Source organism: Chroicocephalus ridibundus, chromosome 23 (assembly GCF_963924245.1).
Source record: "Chroicocephalus ridibundus chromosome 23, bChrRid1.1, whole genome shotgun sequence".
Lineage (NCBI taxonomy): Eukaryota > Metazoa > Chordata > Aves > Charadriiformes > Laridae > Chroicocephalus > Chroicocephalus ridibundus.
This window is the reverse complement of record NC_086306.1, coordinates 5,401,556-5,417,318: the sequence shown is the minus strand read 5'-3', so window position 1 is coordinate 5,417,318 and position 15,763 is coordinate 5,401,556. Positions and strand designations below refer to the sequence as shown.

General features: G+C 42.4%; 1 protein-coding gene across 3 annotated transcripts in view; it reads right to left on the bottom strand.

Moving 5' to 3' along the window:
• The window catches only part of UNC5D (unc-5 netrin receptor D), a 146,290-nt gene extending 141,019 nt beyond the window's left edge, over positions 1–5,271 (bottom strand). For all 3 annotated transcript variants that reach the window (XM_063358563.1, XM_063358565.1, XM_063358564.1), the window contains exon 1: positions 5,167–5,271. In XM_063358563.1, coding sequence (XP_063214633.1) covers positions 5,167–5,266 — 100 coding nt within the window. In that variant the 5' untranslated portion in view covers positions 5,267–5,271. The remainder of the gene's footprint in view (positions 1–5,166) is intronic.
• Positions 5,272–15,763: the final 10,492 nt, after the last annotated feature.

The following is a 15,763-nucleotide window of genomic DNA, read 5'->3' as shown; positions in this document are numbered from 1 at the left end:
TAGGTCTAGACCCATTCAATAAGCTTTATCTATAGATTAATGACTCTCTTTTATTACAGCATTTCAAGTGTTGAAGCATCCATTGGACCTTCAAACTCAGCGCATCAGGGCTTCACTATAGTCTGTACCTTTTTATAATTCAAAAAAGAAACAGGCAAAAATCAGACAAAAGTACCTACAGCAGCAGTCAGCAGAATATTCATTTGGGAACGTCACATTTTAGTGTAATTGCCCTTCAACATCCCCTTGCATGGAAGTTCCTATAAAGCATTTGGTACTAAACAGTATCAGGCGAGTAACAGGACTCCACCAAGAAGAGCCTGCAATAACAGTTTCTTTATTAACAACATTTTTGAATGGTGTTAAAAAAGGCCATAAAAGGCTGGGTGGGGAGTGGAAGATGGATGAAAATATTGATCATAATTACACAGGTAAATTACAAAGTTCAGACTATGTAGGCTTGTACAGAATGTTAGCATCTTCTAATACCTACTTGCAAGATGCTCTAAAACGTGGTTTATTGACCTCTAATGAGAGACGATAGAGCATAAAAAATTTCATACTTACAAATACTCATGCTCTAAACTAAGGCCCCATGATACAACTATGACTACTAAAGTTCTTTAAAAGTATAAATAGCAAATGAAACATTTTTTTATTTTATAGAAATGAATCTGACCATCTGCTTCACTGCAGCAGCATCTAAAAACAACTGAAACAGCAGCCTCTGGTGTTAAAATTCTGCTCTTTTTCTCAGACTCCACCGTTCACCAGAAAGCAGGACTAAAAATACAGAAAAGATAAATCAAGTGGCCCTTGAGGAATCCTTTGCACCATAAGTAATTTTCCATCTTAGCATATATCATACTATTTGTGTTTGCCTTCTGTAATCCACCGTGAAAATACCATCAGATTAGCTTCTATTCTGCCCTAGTGAAAATTCATCTTGATACAAAGTCCTCTTACTGTATGAAGATGGAAAATTTTTTTCATAGCACGGAAAGTGCATTTCACCCCTGCACAGATCAAGCTTTATTCTCTACATCTGAAGAGACAGAAATTACACATCTCTTGAGCACATATATGAACAAGCACACGGGTATGAAGGATAAGCCAAGAAAAACCACCCCTGCAATACACTACCTTAAAGGGTAGAATTATTCCGACATTCCAAACATGAAATGTTTTCATAGAGGAGCACGCATGAGAAAGAAAACACATGATGGAGGCTGTGCACACCCCACTTCCAGGACAGGACCATACGTACAGCTCTTCAGGTTTTTGTTTGAGTGACACAAGAAAAACTTACTGCCATTCTCATCTGTAGCATTACAGAAATTCACAGTATGCTCTCTGCACAAAGCAGCAATATACTCAAGTACTATCAGAGTGCAAATTAAAACAATCCTCATATGGATTAGTGTTCTATAACAGACAAAACTAGAGTATATTCATGTCCAAAGTCAGTCTTATGCTCAGTAGGAATGCTCAGATTTTCCCACTCTTTCTCTGAATTATCACAAAAACTATGTTACAACAGACTGTAAAGCCACTAATAAATAACGAAAAAATCCAGGACTAAATAGAAGCCTTAACAAAACTAGACAATGATTTTAAAAAAGGTACACACACATGCTCTTCCAAAACATGACAACTTCTGCATCGTGCACCCAATTTTTAAATATTGCTCTTTAGAGCCCCCAAATTTCCTGTGGTTTTAGAGAAATTAGTGACTCTCTCTCGAAACCTTAGTTTCTCTACCCATGAAAACAAAAGCAATGCTATACTACACGCAAACTGAGCATGTATCATTGTGAAGATCTGAGAAAGATGATAAGCTATTTAGTAAACAAATCCACAAGTAAAGGAAGTTTACTTTCTGAGCAGTTACAAAGTTAAATAATAAAAACATTGGCAGAGAAACCCAGGTAAGACACCACACACTACAGGGTGAGTGGAAGGATGGCCCAAAGCAGAGCACATGGTTTGTTATTTTAATGAATGCTTTCTCCTAACAAAACGAAAACACAACGTTATCTGAATGGACTGATGTGAATAAAGTCATACAAGAGATTCCTATAGCACCCATGTCTTGCCTTTATTTTTCTTTACTCCTGTATCGCTCGTGAACAATATTTTAAGTCTACCCCTAGCTGAGATATTAATAACATGCAAACTTTAAGATCAACTAAATCAATATGCTGACACAGTGTGTATTCAATTGGGGCTGGCACGTCAGAAAAATTTCAAATAGTAAACCGTCGAATGTACTTACAAATAATCAAACAGCTTTACTCTCAGCAGGGCATCAGCAGCAGAGAAAGAGAACTTGGGGCAGTCTAGGAAAGCAACACAAATCATATACTTCCCTTCGGATGTAGAATTCAGGACACCTAAAAAACCTCCCTACCCTCAGCATGTAAGCGCTGAAGCAGAGCTGGCTGCAGTGTATCAACGACATTCCTCAAATAAAGCATCAGTGATAGCTCTTCCACAGCTCGGAGCTGGTGACAATGAAGTACTTTGCAAATATGGACAGAATTTTCAGATACGTGAAAGAAATTCTAGCCCACTTATAATGAAATAAACGGAGGCTCATCTAATTTGCACAAGGACATTATTAAATGCAAGACAAAAGGTACAGTAAGGACACAAGTAACTTGCATACCAGTCCTGTCTTCACCACTAGATTTATTTCAGTGTCAGTAGAATTTGCTATTTTTACCTTTCTAAACCAAGCATTATTTCTCCAAGAGCTCTGCTGTCCAGAGGCTGGTTTGTCTTCTTGGTTCCCAGATACAGAATTATACTTTAAATATGCAGCTCTCTGGGCTGCATGTTACCAGTGCTTTTTATGTTAAAAACGTTTTTAAAAAACCAAAACATTTCAGACTGAAAGGAGATACGTGCTTCAACAGCTTACTGTCCAACAGACCCACCCGTGTTCCATTATGTGGCTTAGCGGAGCATTTTATCATAATAAAATCAGCAGCAATATGCAGTGGCTACCAAGCCGTACAGTAAGTGCCATACTGTTGGAAAAAGAAAATCCCTATACAATGCTTATTTAGAACAAAATGTACTCAGATCTATAAACACCATGTAACACATAGCTTTAGGCTTTAATATCAAGATACAGAAGAATATTAATGTTCATGTTTTATAGACATCTTTATTCAGATACATGCAACCCAAAATTAGTTTCAATGCATCAATGAGATAATAAATATTAGCAACTCTCTTCTCATTTTCAAATTACCATAGCATCTGTGCAACTTTTCCTGTAAAATAAAAGCCCAAAGCTACATATGTATATTCATGCCAATAGATTTTAAATGCTGTGCGAAGGGTATCTACAATAATTTCATTTTTCTTTAATCCCCATTCAGAATAGAATCCTGGAATACAATTTGTTTTAGAGGCAGCTTTTAGACAACTTCGTAAACTAAAATCTTAAAGCTCAATGGGTTGTTAACTGAGGTTAACTGCTTCAGCCAAAGCTACAAGTAAACACTATGCAACATCACAACTGAAAGAATACAGACACCAAACTGACAAAAAAATATACTGTTCTTCCTCAGAACAATGTCCAAACCCAATTCTACTCCAGTCTAGAACCTGAAATGTCCTCCATGGCAAATTTTTATTAAGTAGTTGAAATTTGTTCCTTAACAGCAAGAGAAGAGTCATCCTGCTACATGAAATTTCAGATGTTTATGGGGCCTGATCCTGACCGTACTTCACACAGTGCAAGAACTGCCACAGAGTTCTACCAGATGTGTAAACCAAAAGGCAATAAGCACCTCACATCACTGATTTAAATACGCATGCACTCTTTTGCAGTCACAGCTGTCACTTGATGAAAGTATTAAAAAAAATATTGAAAAATAACAGACTTCATTCTGTTATTCCACTGTTCAGGGAAGTGTTTGTTTTTTTTTCAAAGAACCACCAAAAGGCCATATTTTGTCTGTTTCGTACACAAAAGCCCCTCAGATTTTCGCTCTGCTGGGCCAGACATTGGACTTGAACAAGAGACCACAGGGGACGATGTGGCCAGTACAGGTCCCAGGATTGTGGCAAGATGTCATAACCCGCTAGCTACCTGCGGATGACTTCCTACAGAGACCAAACCCAATGAAGTATATACAAAAGGAAATGGAAGCACAGACACAACAGACGTGCAAAGAGAGACCTCCACAGAGGGGCTGGTGTTGAGACAGAGAGGGGAATCTTTCAGGAGCTACAAAGTCTGACTGAGAGATTACTCTGCCATGTAAAAACAAGCCATTTGTATAGACTGTAAAAACAGAAATTACGTCTTATCGACAGCAAGAACTTTCCTTCAAAAAGGATAACATAACACTAGATTGCCCTCTGCCCCCTACTTCCCAGGCACTTTCACTACTTTGAGAGGTCCAGACACACCAGCCAAGGTGTCAGGGATGCCAGGGGATGGGGAGTAGCTGACATCCTTTGGCTATCTGCCCTAAAGAGATTATTTCACTCAAGTAATTTACCAGGAAAAAGTGAAATGCAAAAAAGGACACTGAACATCTCAAATATGCACCTTACACGTACATAAAAAATACACACGCTCGCGCATATGCACATCCAACCTCAGACACTTGCATTGTCTGACAGGTAATTAGATTCTCACTGCCAGAAGAGGTCACTGAATCTCCCGAACCCCACCATTTTGGGACAATCTGACGAGTCGCTAGGACTATTTCTTAAAGACGCTGTCCAAGGGCTCCACGCACACGCTGGATTCCCAAGGATGCTTCCGCACCCAACAGCGTGGAGCTCTCCCTGCCTATTAACCCAGCAGCCTTGTGGCAAACGATCTCCGCTCCGAGGACCCCAGCTGCCGGCGCAGCCGCAGCCCCACCGCGATGCTGCCCCCCTCCCTCCCGCCCCTGCCCCAGACCCGCTCCAGCCGCGCTGCCCGGGGCCGCCGCCTCCGCTTCTTCCCCGGGTTGGGGTTGTTATTTTCCGAGGGGTGCCCGCTACCCGCCGTCCCTGCCGTTACGGTACTCACAGAGACGCAGGGCGGTAACGGAGGCGCGGCGCAACCGGTGGGACGCCCCCGGGCGCGGCGCCGCCACCGCAAACTTGCGGGGAGCGGGCGGGCTGCCTCGCCGGGGGGCAGCGGGGGCCACTTACCTCGCAGGGCGGCTGTCCAGCTGCACAGACCCAGCAGCAACAGCGGCAGCCGCCGCCTCGGGTGCAGGGGGCAGCCGCTCCGCGCAGCCCCGCCGCCCATCCTGTCCCCGCAACTCCCGCGCCGCTCCCCCGCGGCCGCCGGCAGGGAAGGGACGCCAAGCTCCTGTCGGTCCCTCGGGAGCCGGACTCCAGCCGGAGAATTCGCCGGGTTTGGGGGTGTTTTTTTTCCCCCTCCCTTCCCCTCTCCCGGTGCGGGGAGGCGCCCCACGCCCGCCCGGGCGAGCCGAGGGCGGGCAGGGGCTGCGCTGGGCTCCGCGCTCCGCTCCGCGCCCCGGCCGCCGCCGACTAGCGAGCCGCCGCGCGCGCCCGCATCCCTAATGAGCCGCCCCTCCCCCGCAGCCAATTAGGCGCGCGCTGGGCGGGCTCTGCCGCGGGCGGGGGGGGACAGGGGGACCGGGCAGCCCCCGGCACCCCACGCCGGCGCGGTCGGACCCCTTCGGGCCCCGGCTCTCTGGTTCCGGAGGGTATTCTACCCTGCCTCTCCAATTTACAAAATTTGGACAAAAACCCCTAAAAAAAAAAAAAAAAAAAAAAAAAGAAAGAAAAAAAGAAAGAGAAAAGTATTCCTGTTAACAAGGACATGAGGCAAATACTACAGCAGCCATCCTCCACCCCCAAAGCAAACACAGTTTGTGCCATCTTTATTAATATTGCATCGTTCCGTGATCAAAAATTCTGTTTCTTGCCAGGAGTGTCACCGTTTCACTCTTCCCCCCACCCCCCGGCCCCGAAATTGCACATACTTTTATTACACACCTGATGAGGAAGCACCACACTCAGCCCAGCAAATTGTAGGCCAAAAAAATCACCCATTGGCTCAAGTGAAATGGCTCCTGTTCTATTCTGAATAGATTTGATCAATGAGAAATGGGAAAACAAAGGTGCCCCTTGAAGAAAAGATGAATTGTTAGAGGAGGAACTTTTGGCCATAAAGAAAAAACTCTGTCCCTCCTGCGGCCAACAAACGATGTTTTGGAATTTGTGTTGTTTTCCACCCCATAGACCAGTTGGCAACGGGGAGAGGAAAGGAAAAAGAGCCACAGTGAAATCTGGCATATCCGTGCTCCCAGGGGGATAAAAAAACTGCAGTAATGGAGCAGGACAAGGTACAAAATGAGATTTGCTACTAATGAAGTGTCTCACCACGCGATTCCTACAACACTACAGATCAGAACCAATGGATCACGTTTGTATCATTGTGACTGTAAGAGAATTATCCCTGTGGAAGTCAAACATGGTATATTCCTAGCCAAGACATTACAGTGTTGCAAAAGTGTGTGCAAAATACCCCTGAAATACTGTATTTCTTCTTTTTTTTTTTTTCCTCATTTGGAAATAAACTCCATTTTCACCAGGGGCCAAGACCATGAGCATCAGAATACTGGGTTTGTTCCCAGCCGTGCTTTACACTTGACCATGGCACCAAGTTCACCTTACCCAACGTCACAAAATCTAAAGCGTGCACACTCTCAAGTTTAAGGGGACTCAGTTACTGCTTACAAAATGTTTTTAAATCCCTGACTGATAAATTATTGAAAAATGCAGTAGGATTAGTTACATATACTTAAGAACAAGGCTTGTCAATTGGTCCTCCTGCAGGCTAGCTTTGTACTGTTTTCAGGAGGAAACAAATAATTAAAGCAAAAAGAATTTGTAAACAGAATTTTAAGAGGAAAAAAAAAATCAATATCGGAGAACATCACATCAGAAGATCTCTTTTTCCCTTCCCATCATGTGTTTGCTAGACTTCAGCTCACAATGAAGAACAGAGCTACAAAAGCAGAGAACAAATATATGAAAAATAAGTTTTCTTCAACAGCCTTTTAGGTCATTCTCCACATTCAATGGGTTCAAAGGGAAAAAAATACCTAACAAAAAACCCCAAACCACTGAGGAACAGAACTGTGAAGCTACACAAAAAAGTGTTTACACGTCAGAGCATCTAGCAAAGTCCCTTTAAAGTCTTAGCATGTCAGCAACACAGCCCTATTTTCCAGTACACACATACAGCCATTTTTGCTTCAAGCCCAACTAATTATCTATTTTTGCCTATGCCAATGAGTCAGTGTTTGGTGCTTTAGATAAAAATATCAAGTTCTCGGTTCATAATGCAATTATGATGGGGAAGAAGAGAGCAAAAGTAGAAAAAAGGGCAACAGCTGGTAACTTCAATCACTGCACTTGGAAATATAAATAAGCGGAATATTCCACAAAGATAAAAATCGCAGGGTGGGGAATGCAGCAGTTTCTGAGATGCTGAAATGCAGCTAGAGATGAAACGATACATTCTTTAAGCACAGACGCACACTGGTAGCGTACAGCACCTTACACAGAGCTCTACATGTGCTCTGGCCACCCAATGTGCCACTCTGTTTCTACGGAGGGAGGCTATTTACACAGCAGTTCAACAAGAGGAACGTCACAGGAAAAGCGAGAATCCACCTTTGGTAACAGGGTACAAGCAAGAATGAAAGAAGACAGGAATCCAGCCAAAGAGGATTAATGGCATTATGGAGGAAAACAGAGAAAATGAATGCAAGGAAGACATTTGTCCTTCCCTAGCACTTCAGGGGTTAAACTTTACAATGAGCAATATTTGTTTTCTGACAGAGTCCATATTCCACATCTGGGATTCTAGAGTTACTAGAAACTGAAAGTGTGAAGTTTGATGCAGCTGCTAAAAGAGAGATAGTAAACAGAAAGGAAAAAAAGAGAAACAACCAACCAAAAAAAACCCAAAGGAACTTTGCTGAATACCTTGATGCCAGCAGCCACGTACCCAGAGAGCAGGGAAGTGCCTCTGGGAGGGACAGAATCTGTGATCGAACGTCTTGATTGGAGTCCTCAGCTCTGCCACCACCTCACCCAACAGAGGCTTCTGAGCACATTTTCCCCACATCTCTACATCCCGGTTCCATCTCATATCATGCCATTGAGTCTTCAACCACATTAACTTATTAAACACACAGCCCTTTACAACTATGAAGTTAATTTTTCTAGCGAGAATATGTCAATACCCTAATAATTTTCAATAAGCCATACAGCTACAGCCTGAAGGGGGGGAAATAAAATCACCTCCTCCACCCTGGAAGCTCAGCAGAATGTTCCAGATGAGTTTGCAAAGGTGCTTTCAGTCTCTATCTCTTCTCAAGTGCAACATAAAAATTTGCAGCCAGGTGATTACACTTTGTTTCTTCTTTGATGTATGACCTCGGAGTAACCCACCTGTGATTTGCAATAAATCAGAATTCACATCACCTGCGTGTCAGATAACGGGCTGGGGGAGGGTCACTGCTGACGTGCTCTCAGGAGCAGGGGAAAAGGCGGCTGCTTCACTTTGCAGCTTGTGCAAATAAAAACATACCTGAGATGGCACTGGAATCTGATAGAATGTACCACTGCTATGCTTAATGTATGTAATGATAAAAGGAGAATAAATGCATCTAAACCATTGGTGTATATCACAGCGAGGATTAGACACATACCACTTGGCTCTAATGCAAGTATTCACATCTGTACAATAGATAAATAATTCAGGAGCAAGCAAGAATATCCGACTGTAACAACAAATAAGTAATGAAATTATGTGAAGCACTTTGTAGTTGTAGTGACACAGAAGCCAATAAAAAAAAAAATCTGACTTGCTTTTAGTGTATTTCCAACATTTATCCTTCCCCTTCTCTCAAAAGAGCGCCCTGAACAAAATGGGATCTGAAAAACAAGCCAACCCACCTGGAAGAGCTGTAGCTGGGAGAAAGCTGTGACACTACCTGGCATTATTCAGCAATACCTACAAGCCCACAGTCTGATTATATACAGAAATGTAGGGACAAGCCTTTAACCTCAAAGCGCATTCCATTGAATTGGGCATTTCATTTTATGGCATCAAACTACAGAAATGGCCCCTGCTGTCGTAATGCAAGAAAAAGAGGAAGTCTGGGCTCAAGTGATTAATTACAACTCCTCTCTGTATAGCAAAGGTGGATTAAATTCCCCCTGTGGTAGCTCTGAGTTCCCAGGTACTGAGACAGCATTCTTTGGGTCTGGAGACGCGGGTGTGTGTGCATGTGTCAGGAGAAAGAATATTGTGTTTTTCTCTCCACTGCATACCTAACCCAGAACACAAATAATACGTTCATTCTGTAGGTGCTGGTATAAGTTAATTGCAGAAGCACCTAAGGATAGGAGAGCTGCCTCACTACGCGTTCCCAGTCCCAGGCTGCGCACGAAGCATGAGATGGTGTTAGAATGTTTAAGGGTCCCCATCTTCCACAGTGTGATTCAAGATACTACTTGCTCACAGCCATTATGGCTTCATTTTGAGATTTCAACACGTTTTGACAGTGGGGTCTGTATTTGGATTGCCCAAACATAAAAGGAGTGCTTGCTGCACCACACAGGTGTGCTCTAGACCATTACTGGAGACTAACTCCAGTTTTAGTTGTGGAGATCTTTATCACAGTTCTATATATGTCTATTTTATAAAGCAATCCCAGAGGGCACAAGAGTAGGACTCCAAAGGAATTAGACACATCCATGGGCCGTATGCACATCAGTGAGTATTAAAACTAATACATTGTATAAAGTCTGCTATACTTTGTTTGCCTAAGCATCTCATACCCCTCTCAGAGACAGGTTACAGGGCAGATGAACCATTAAGAGTCTGGCCAGCAAAGCCATTCTTATGCATCAAATATACAGAGATAACGGATGAGTGTAGCATTCCACAAGACATCATGAATATGCAGGAACACAGCTGAAATTCAGCCTGTTCTTTTTCCTTTGCCCTCAAGTTTATGATAGTCTACAGCTGCTTCTCTGCTATCCTTCAGGGCTCTCTCCAAACAAACTCTAGAGATCACCTGGATCACCTGACATTTAAACAACACAGTCCCTCCCCCTTTAAAGAATGCACTCTCCAGGCCAACAATAAAAAACAATGGCCAGATATTAGTTCTGTCCAACCATTTCTCCATCTCTGCAACAAGGTCTGCCTCAAAAGCTCTTCCTAAGCATGGAATGCCTGTTTTGCAACACCCATTTTCACTGCACGTACCACACAGGCAGCTCTGTGCACCGACAGCCTCGTGATGCCTGGGATATTCTGCGGGCAGAGAGAGCAACTTCAGGTGAGGGTCTTGCATTTCCACAACTTATAACATCGAAAATTAAAAAATAAATTAAAGAAAAAATTTACCATTTTCTTCTCTTGTGCAACATCCCTCACTCCTCTCCATAAGATCAAGGTCACATTTCCTTTTAGGCCTGTGTCTGTATCTTTATAACACTTTGTAAAATCTTACAAAATAATATGACCTACTACGCCAAGTACAACTAAAATATGTAGCAACGTACAATACTGGATCCAGCCACATGGCACTTAGAAACAATCCCTAACAGACTGAGTTGCCGTAGCAGCCGCTATACCAGTATTAAAACATAACATATATGTATGACGGCAATTAATCAGTTGGCTACAGCCTGCATATAAGCCTTCCATGAATAATTTAATTTTCAGTTGTGTTTTACAGGCTCTTCAGCCGTATTCTAGGAATTGAGAGTACATAGGCTAAAAACTGATCATCTACGTATTTTGAATCCCAGCCTTGTAATTTTTGTGCCCCATTGCTCAGGCTGGCTTTGCAGCTCTGCATTAGGACATCTAGTGGCTGAATAATTTACTGTATATATACACATATCTGAATATATTATTTAGATTTCCTGTCAGAAAGCTCATATCTACTTTTCTAAAGCTTAGCAAGACTTATTTGAGAGCACCTCAGGATTTCTGCATTATTCTGCTCTGCAATATAAGCCCAGCTGATTGCTGGACGGAGTACTTTGAAGAGTGAGCTCAATGAGAGCGACAGGTATATAAGCCAGTTTCTGCTTTAGCGTTCATCAGGATTCCACAGCGGCATGTTTACCTCGGATCCACAGTGTCTTACTGCATAGTGTCTTGTGCAAAATCTTACTATTTGCAATGTACATAACTCTTCTTAGCTTTAGTTTTGAAAGATTTTTCCTTATTCTACATTTTAGGAACTTGAAATGAGAGAATGCTGCTCTCGAGTTTTGTGTTATTTTGTTTCCATATGAATAAAAAATTATATAAACCCTTTTATGCCAAAGGATAAACTTCAGGCTCCTGAGAGATGGAAAAAAAAAATACACCTTTAAAAAAGCCCATGATGTTTCTTTAAACAATTCCATCCCACTTTAAATTGAAGTCACCATTTGAGCTGTCATAAGCCATCATTTCCGATGAGTTAAAATCTATATTATTTTTAAATTGATTAATCTAAGATGAAATACAATACAACTATTTGCATTTTCCTGTGTTTACTCATTCCAAAAATTGACAGACACCACAGGGCAAAGTTAATCTGATAAAAAGTAAAATGCTGAAGTGGTTGGCTGTGCATCAGAATAGGAAAATATGGATTAACATGCCAAGGGGGTGATGAACATCCGAACTTCACTAATCGATTTTAAGAATCATAAGACCCAGGCATTTAGAAAATGTCATAATCTTAATGCCTAATTCACTCCTTCATTTTTAATTTGGTGAAATCAGCTGCACTTGAAATTTTACCTGCAGTATTTCCTTCAATTGGGCAAAGAAGAATTCCTACTTCAGCATTAATTATTATTTTATTTCCATACCCTTTTAGATTTCTCCACATAAATTAATACTCTGATCCCACCTACAGTCATTTGTCACGCATCCAGGCATTTTTGTTGTGGCTGCAGCTGGATTTCTGGCAAACGGCAGCTATTCGACGTGCCCCAGCCTCAGCGTAAAGAGCTCAGACTGCAAACGGAAAGCACGCATCGCTCGTGCTCCCCATCCGTTAAACTCACTCACGAAGTATCTACTCCAGATTTAGCATCCTGTCTCAGATCTTCCTGTCTGAGCATTTACTTGGAATGGGAGGTGCACCACAAGAAATAGATGATGCAAGGGTGAGATGTGCATGGATTAGAAAGCGTGCTTTGAGAGCAAACAAAGAAAATCCAAAGCAGCAGGATATTAGACAAGCAATTCAGTAGCTTAGCTATTTGTAATTTGTGGTTAAGAAAAAAAAGAAAAAAGGTTACACGTTCAAGCGGTAAGAGACTATTTGAGAGATTCTTCAAAACACTGCAGACATTGCTGCACAGTTCAGAGCTGGCAGGGATGCTGCTGGCTGTGAGCAAGAGTATAGTTAGAGGGCAAGGGACAAGAAACACTGGGCAAGTCTGCTTCTGTTCTGCCAGTACAGAAAAAAAGCGAGTGACATGTCTAGCTATTTCAGTCTCAGTCAGAGGTAGTGTTGTTCTCAAAAGGCTATTACTGAATAAGTTCAGAACCTTCTCATCGAGTGGGAAGTTATTGCCACTTTTTTTCATCCGAACTGAACTGAAAAGCAGAATTCACTAAGACCTTCCTCTGGCAACTAACCAGTGAAGGCTGAGAGATAGTCAATGACTATGCATGATTACAGTCCAGTCATGAAATGCAGATGGACAGAATCACAGGTCGTAAGACAAAAGAAACAGATAAAGGAACTTTATAATTAGAGAGATGGACCTCGTCGTCACTCCTCCCCTCCCAAAAGAAAAAAGAAAAAAACACTACTACCAAAACCCAAACCCAACCTGAAAAGCTCGGAAAATCCTTGTACAGAACCTGTCAAAAGACAGACCATCAGCTAACTAGCAAGATAAGAGGTTAATGCTCCAGACTAGGGTTAATGAGACGATCGGAGTTTCAGCCTGGATGTTGCCACATGATTCCTGTGAAGCCCAAGGTGCTCGGGGAAAGATGCCGAAGCAGGTACCAGTCATTTAAATTGCAAACATGTTTGGCTTGATTAGGGACACTTCACCCTGCTTTGATTTGCTGAACGTATCGGACTCATCGCAGCAGTTCCTGTCTCCCCTTTTTGCTAACCTGTGCACTGAAGCCTGATAGTGAGTCACTAGAAATGGGAGATTATTTTTACCATAATTAAGTACCATTTTACCAGGACTGGAAATACGCAGGTGTCACTATTAAGTTACCTAATTGTGCCTTTGAAATGGCCCCATAACAATGGCTTTTCAGCAACAAGAGGAAAAGGGGGAAGTGAAATCTTTGCTTTATTATTTTCATTTTAAACTCCAGTGCAAAAGCAGAGGGCATCCACCTAATAACTACAGTTCTAAATTATTCATAATTAGTCACACATCATGAAATGCAACTGTTTGATGATCTCAGGTGTGAAAGACAACAAGTAGTTGAGTAGTTCCTTAACTATTAAAACATTATTTCAGCTACAAGGCAGAGAAACAATAGAAGCACACTTCGGTGCAAGTCACAGGATTTTCTGAGAAGTGCCAGTTAATACGTATCAACCCAGTACCAAACAGCTAGCTGAGCTGTTCTCCCCATTTGACGGGATTAGAAGGCAAAGAACCCAGTTATTGACAGCTCCCACCACGAAGTGTGCTTGCTAACCTCTTGCCACTCCCCAAATACTGCCCTGTGAGGTGACTGCATTTGTTCCTGCTGTTGCGTACACATCCCTGAGGCTGTTTCCTAGGCAGGAAGGGCAGGAGCTGCCTGTGCACCCCTCTGGGGATGGTGGCAGGAACATACAACACCTGATAAACCATTCCCAGATGGCGGCCACTGTACCAGAGAAACCACTGCCCTGTTGCCTGTCCTGCCACGGAGCCAACCGGGCTCTACTACGATACATAGGTCTTGCCAGGAAGATTTCTTCCAACTCAACAGTCACATACACAGAGATGGAGAAGCAAGTTGTATGAATGTAACGTCGCATGGGTCTAGAAGGGTGGCAGATCCACTGGCCACCCACTCATTTCCACAATTGTTTGAGGAGTTTGAAGAAAAAAAAAAAAGAGACTCAAGAATCTCAAAGGCACTAATTAAAAAAAGAACTAAGTATCTCCCAGGTGACTGTAATTTAAAGAGCACATCAAAGGATCCATATAACTCCACCATGAGACGAACAAGCGTTGTGTGGCAGGGAGGAGCTACTGCTGCAACACTGACAAGAGACTTTAAGGAACTCACTACAGCTGAGCAAGTGATGCAATTGTGCGGAGAGATGGCAGCTATACAACCATTGCAACCAGTTCCTGAATTTAGAGGAAATCCCCACGAGAAAAGCTATTCAGACATTGGCTTGTCCCATTTTGTAAGAAAGCATCCCCTCTGGTAATAGACACATACTCAGCAATCACTTATTACTATGTTTCAGCTTTGTAATTCTAGGCTAAGGAGTCAGTCCACACTCACACCTTGTTTACTTTCTCAGAGACAGAACTGTTACAAGGTAGAAAAACAAAACAAGCAAAAAAAACCCAACTCAACATGGTTAAGATTGCTCATGTCATGGGATGACTCCCCCTGCCTTAAAAAAGAAAATCTTTTATGATACTAGACCCTCTTAAGCTGGGCATAAACATCTTTTTCTCCCCACCCTGGGACATCTTCAGTATCCCATTTGAGCTGGAAATCTCTCAGAGTTTAATGTACTCAAGCAGTTTCCAAAAGAAATTCTGCATATAGACATAAAAAAGAAAATTATATCAATTGGTTTAATAGGCGGTGGCAATAGCGTTCACATTTTCAACTTAACCCAATGTTCCTTGCCTCCTGCGTACAATGCTATCAATACTGGTAAGAACAACAGCACTCTGACACTAAAGCTAGCAAACCTGTCACATGACTTCATCGTCTTGGGTCCACTTTACTAGATTTGTGCAATTTAGCTAAAGTGAAGATGAATCCCACTGTATACCCCCTATCAGCCTGCTATGTTTGGAGCCTGCTTACTGGAATGAACTCTTCCTATTGGTTCCAGCAGGTGCGGACAAGCGAAAAACACTATTCTATACTTGAATTGGATAACAACTAGCACAATGTTTAGCCTGCGTTTTGCAGTTACAGAGAACCAACCTAAAGGTAGGGATGGAGAAAAAAACCTGTCTGTTCAGAATTTCAATAATTCTTTCACCATCAAGAAAACACTGCTTCTTTTTCAGATGAATTAACCTATTCCACCTGTCAAACACAGGGCATATAAATGCCTCTCTGAGGTTTGACATACACATTATAGTGAAAATGGATAAAAGGAGCTGGCTGCACAGAATTTAGTAAACCCTCCTGCAAGTGGTACCTCCAAAAGATTTCTCAAGTTAGTAATATCACAGTGACATATAGCAGATTGAAACACAAATGGCAGTGGTAAGAGCAGTCCGTATAGGCACTATATGTACAAACCCTCTCAAGTGACAGAAAAGGCCAGCAAAATCTGCCTCCATGGTCTGCAGACCTAGTGGTTCCCAATTCAGAGACTAGGCTACATCAGAATGTCATCGACAGGAACACTAAGTGTCACTAAGTGGCATAAAACACCGTATCGCCCAAGTTAGACCTGTATCAACAGGACCGTTCCTGGGAAGTTTGCAGTTGCGGTGGAATCAAAAGCTACCGACAGCCACGACAGTTTTGAATCTGGTGCAGCACCCAGTTTGGACTAGA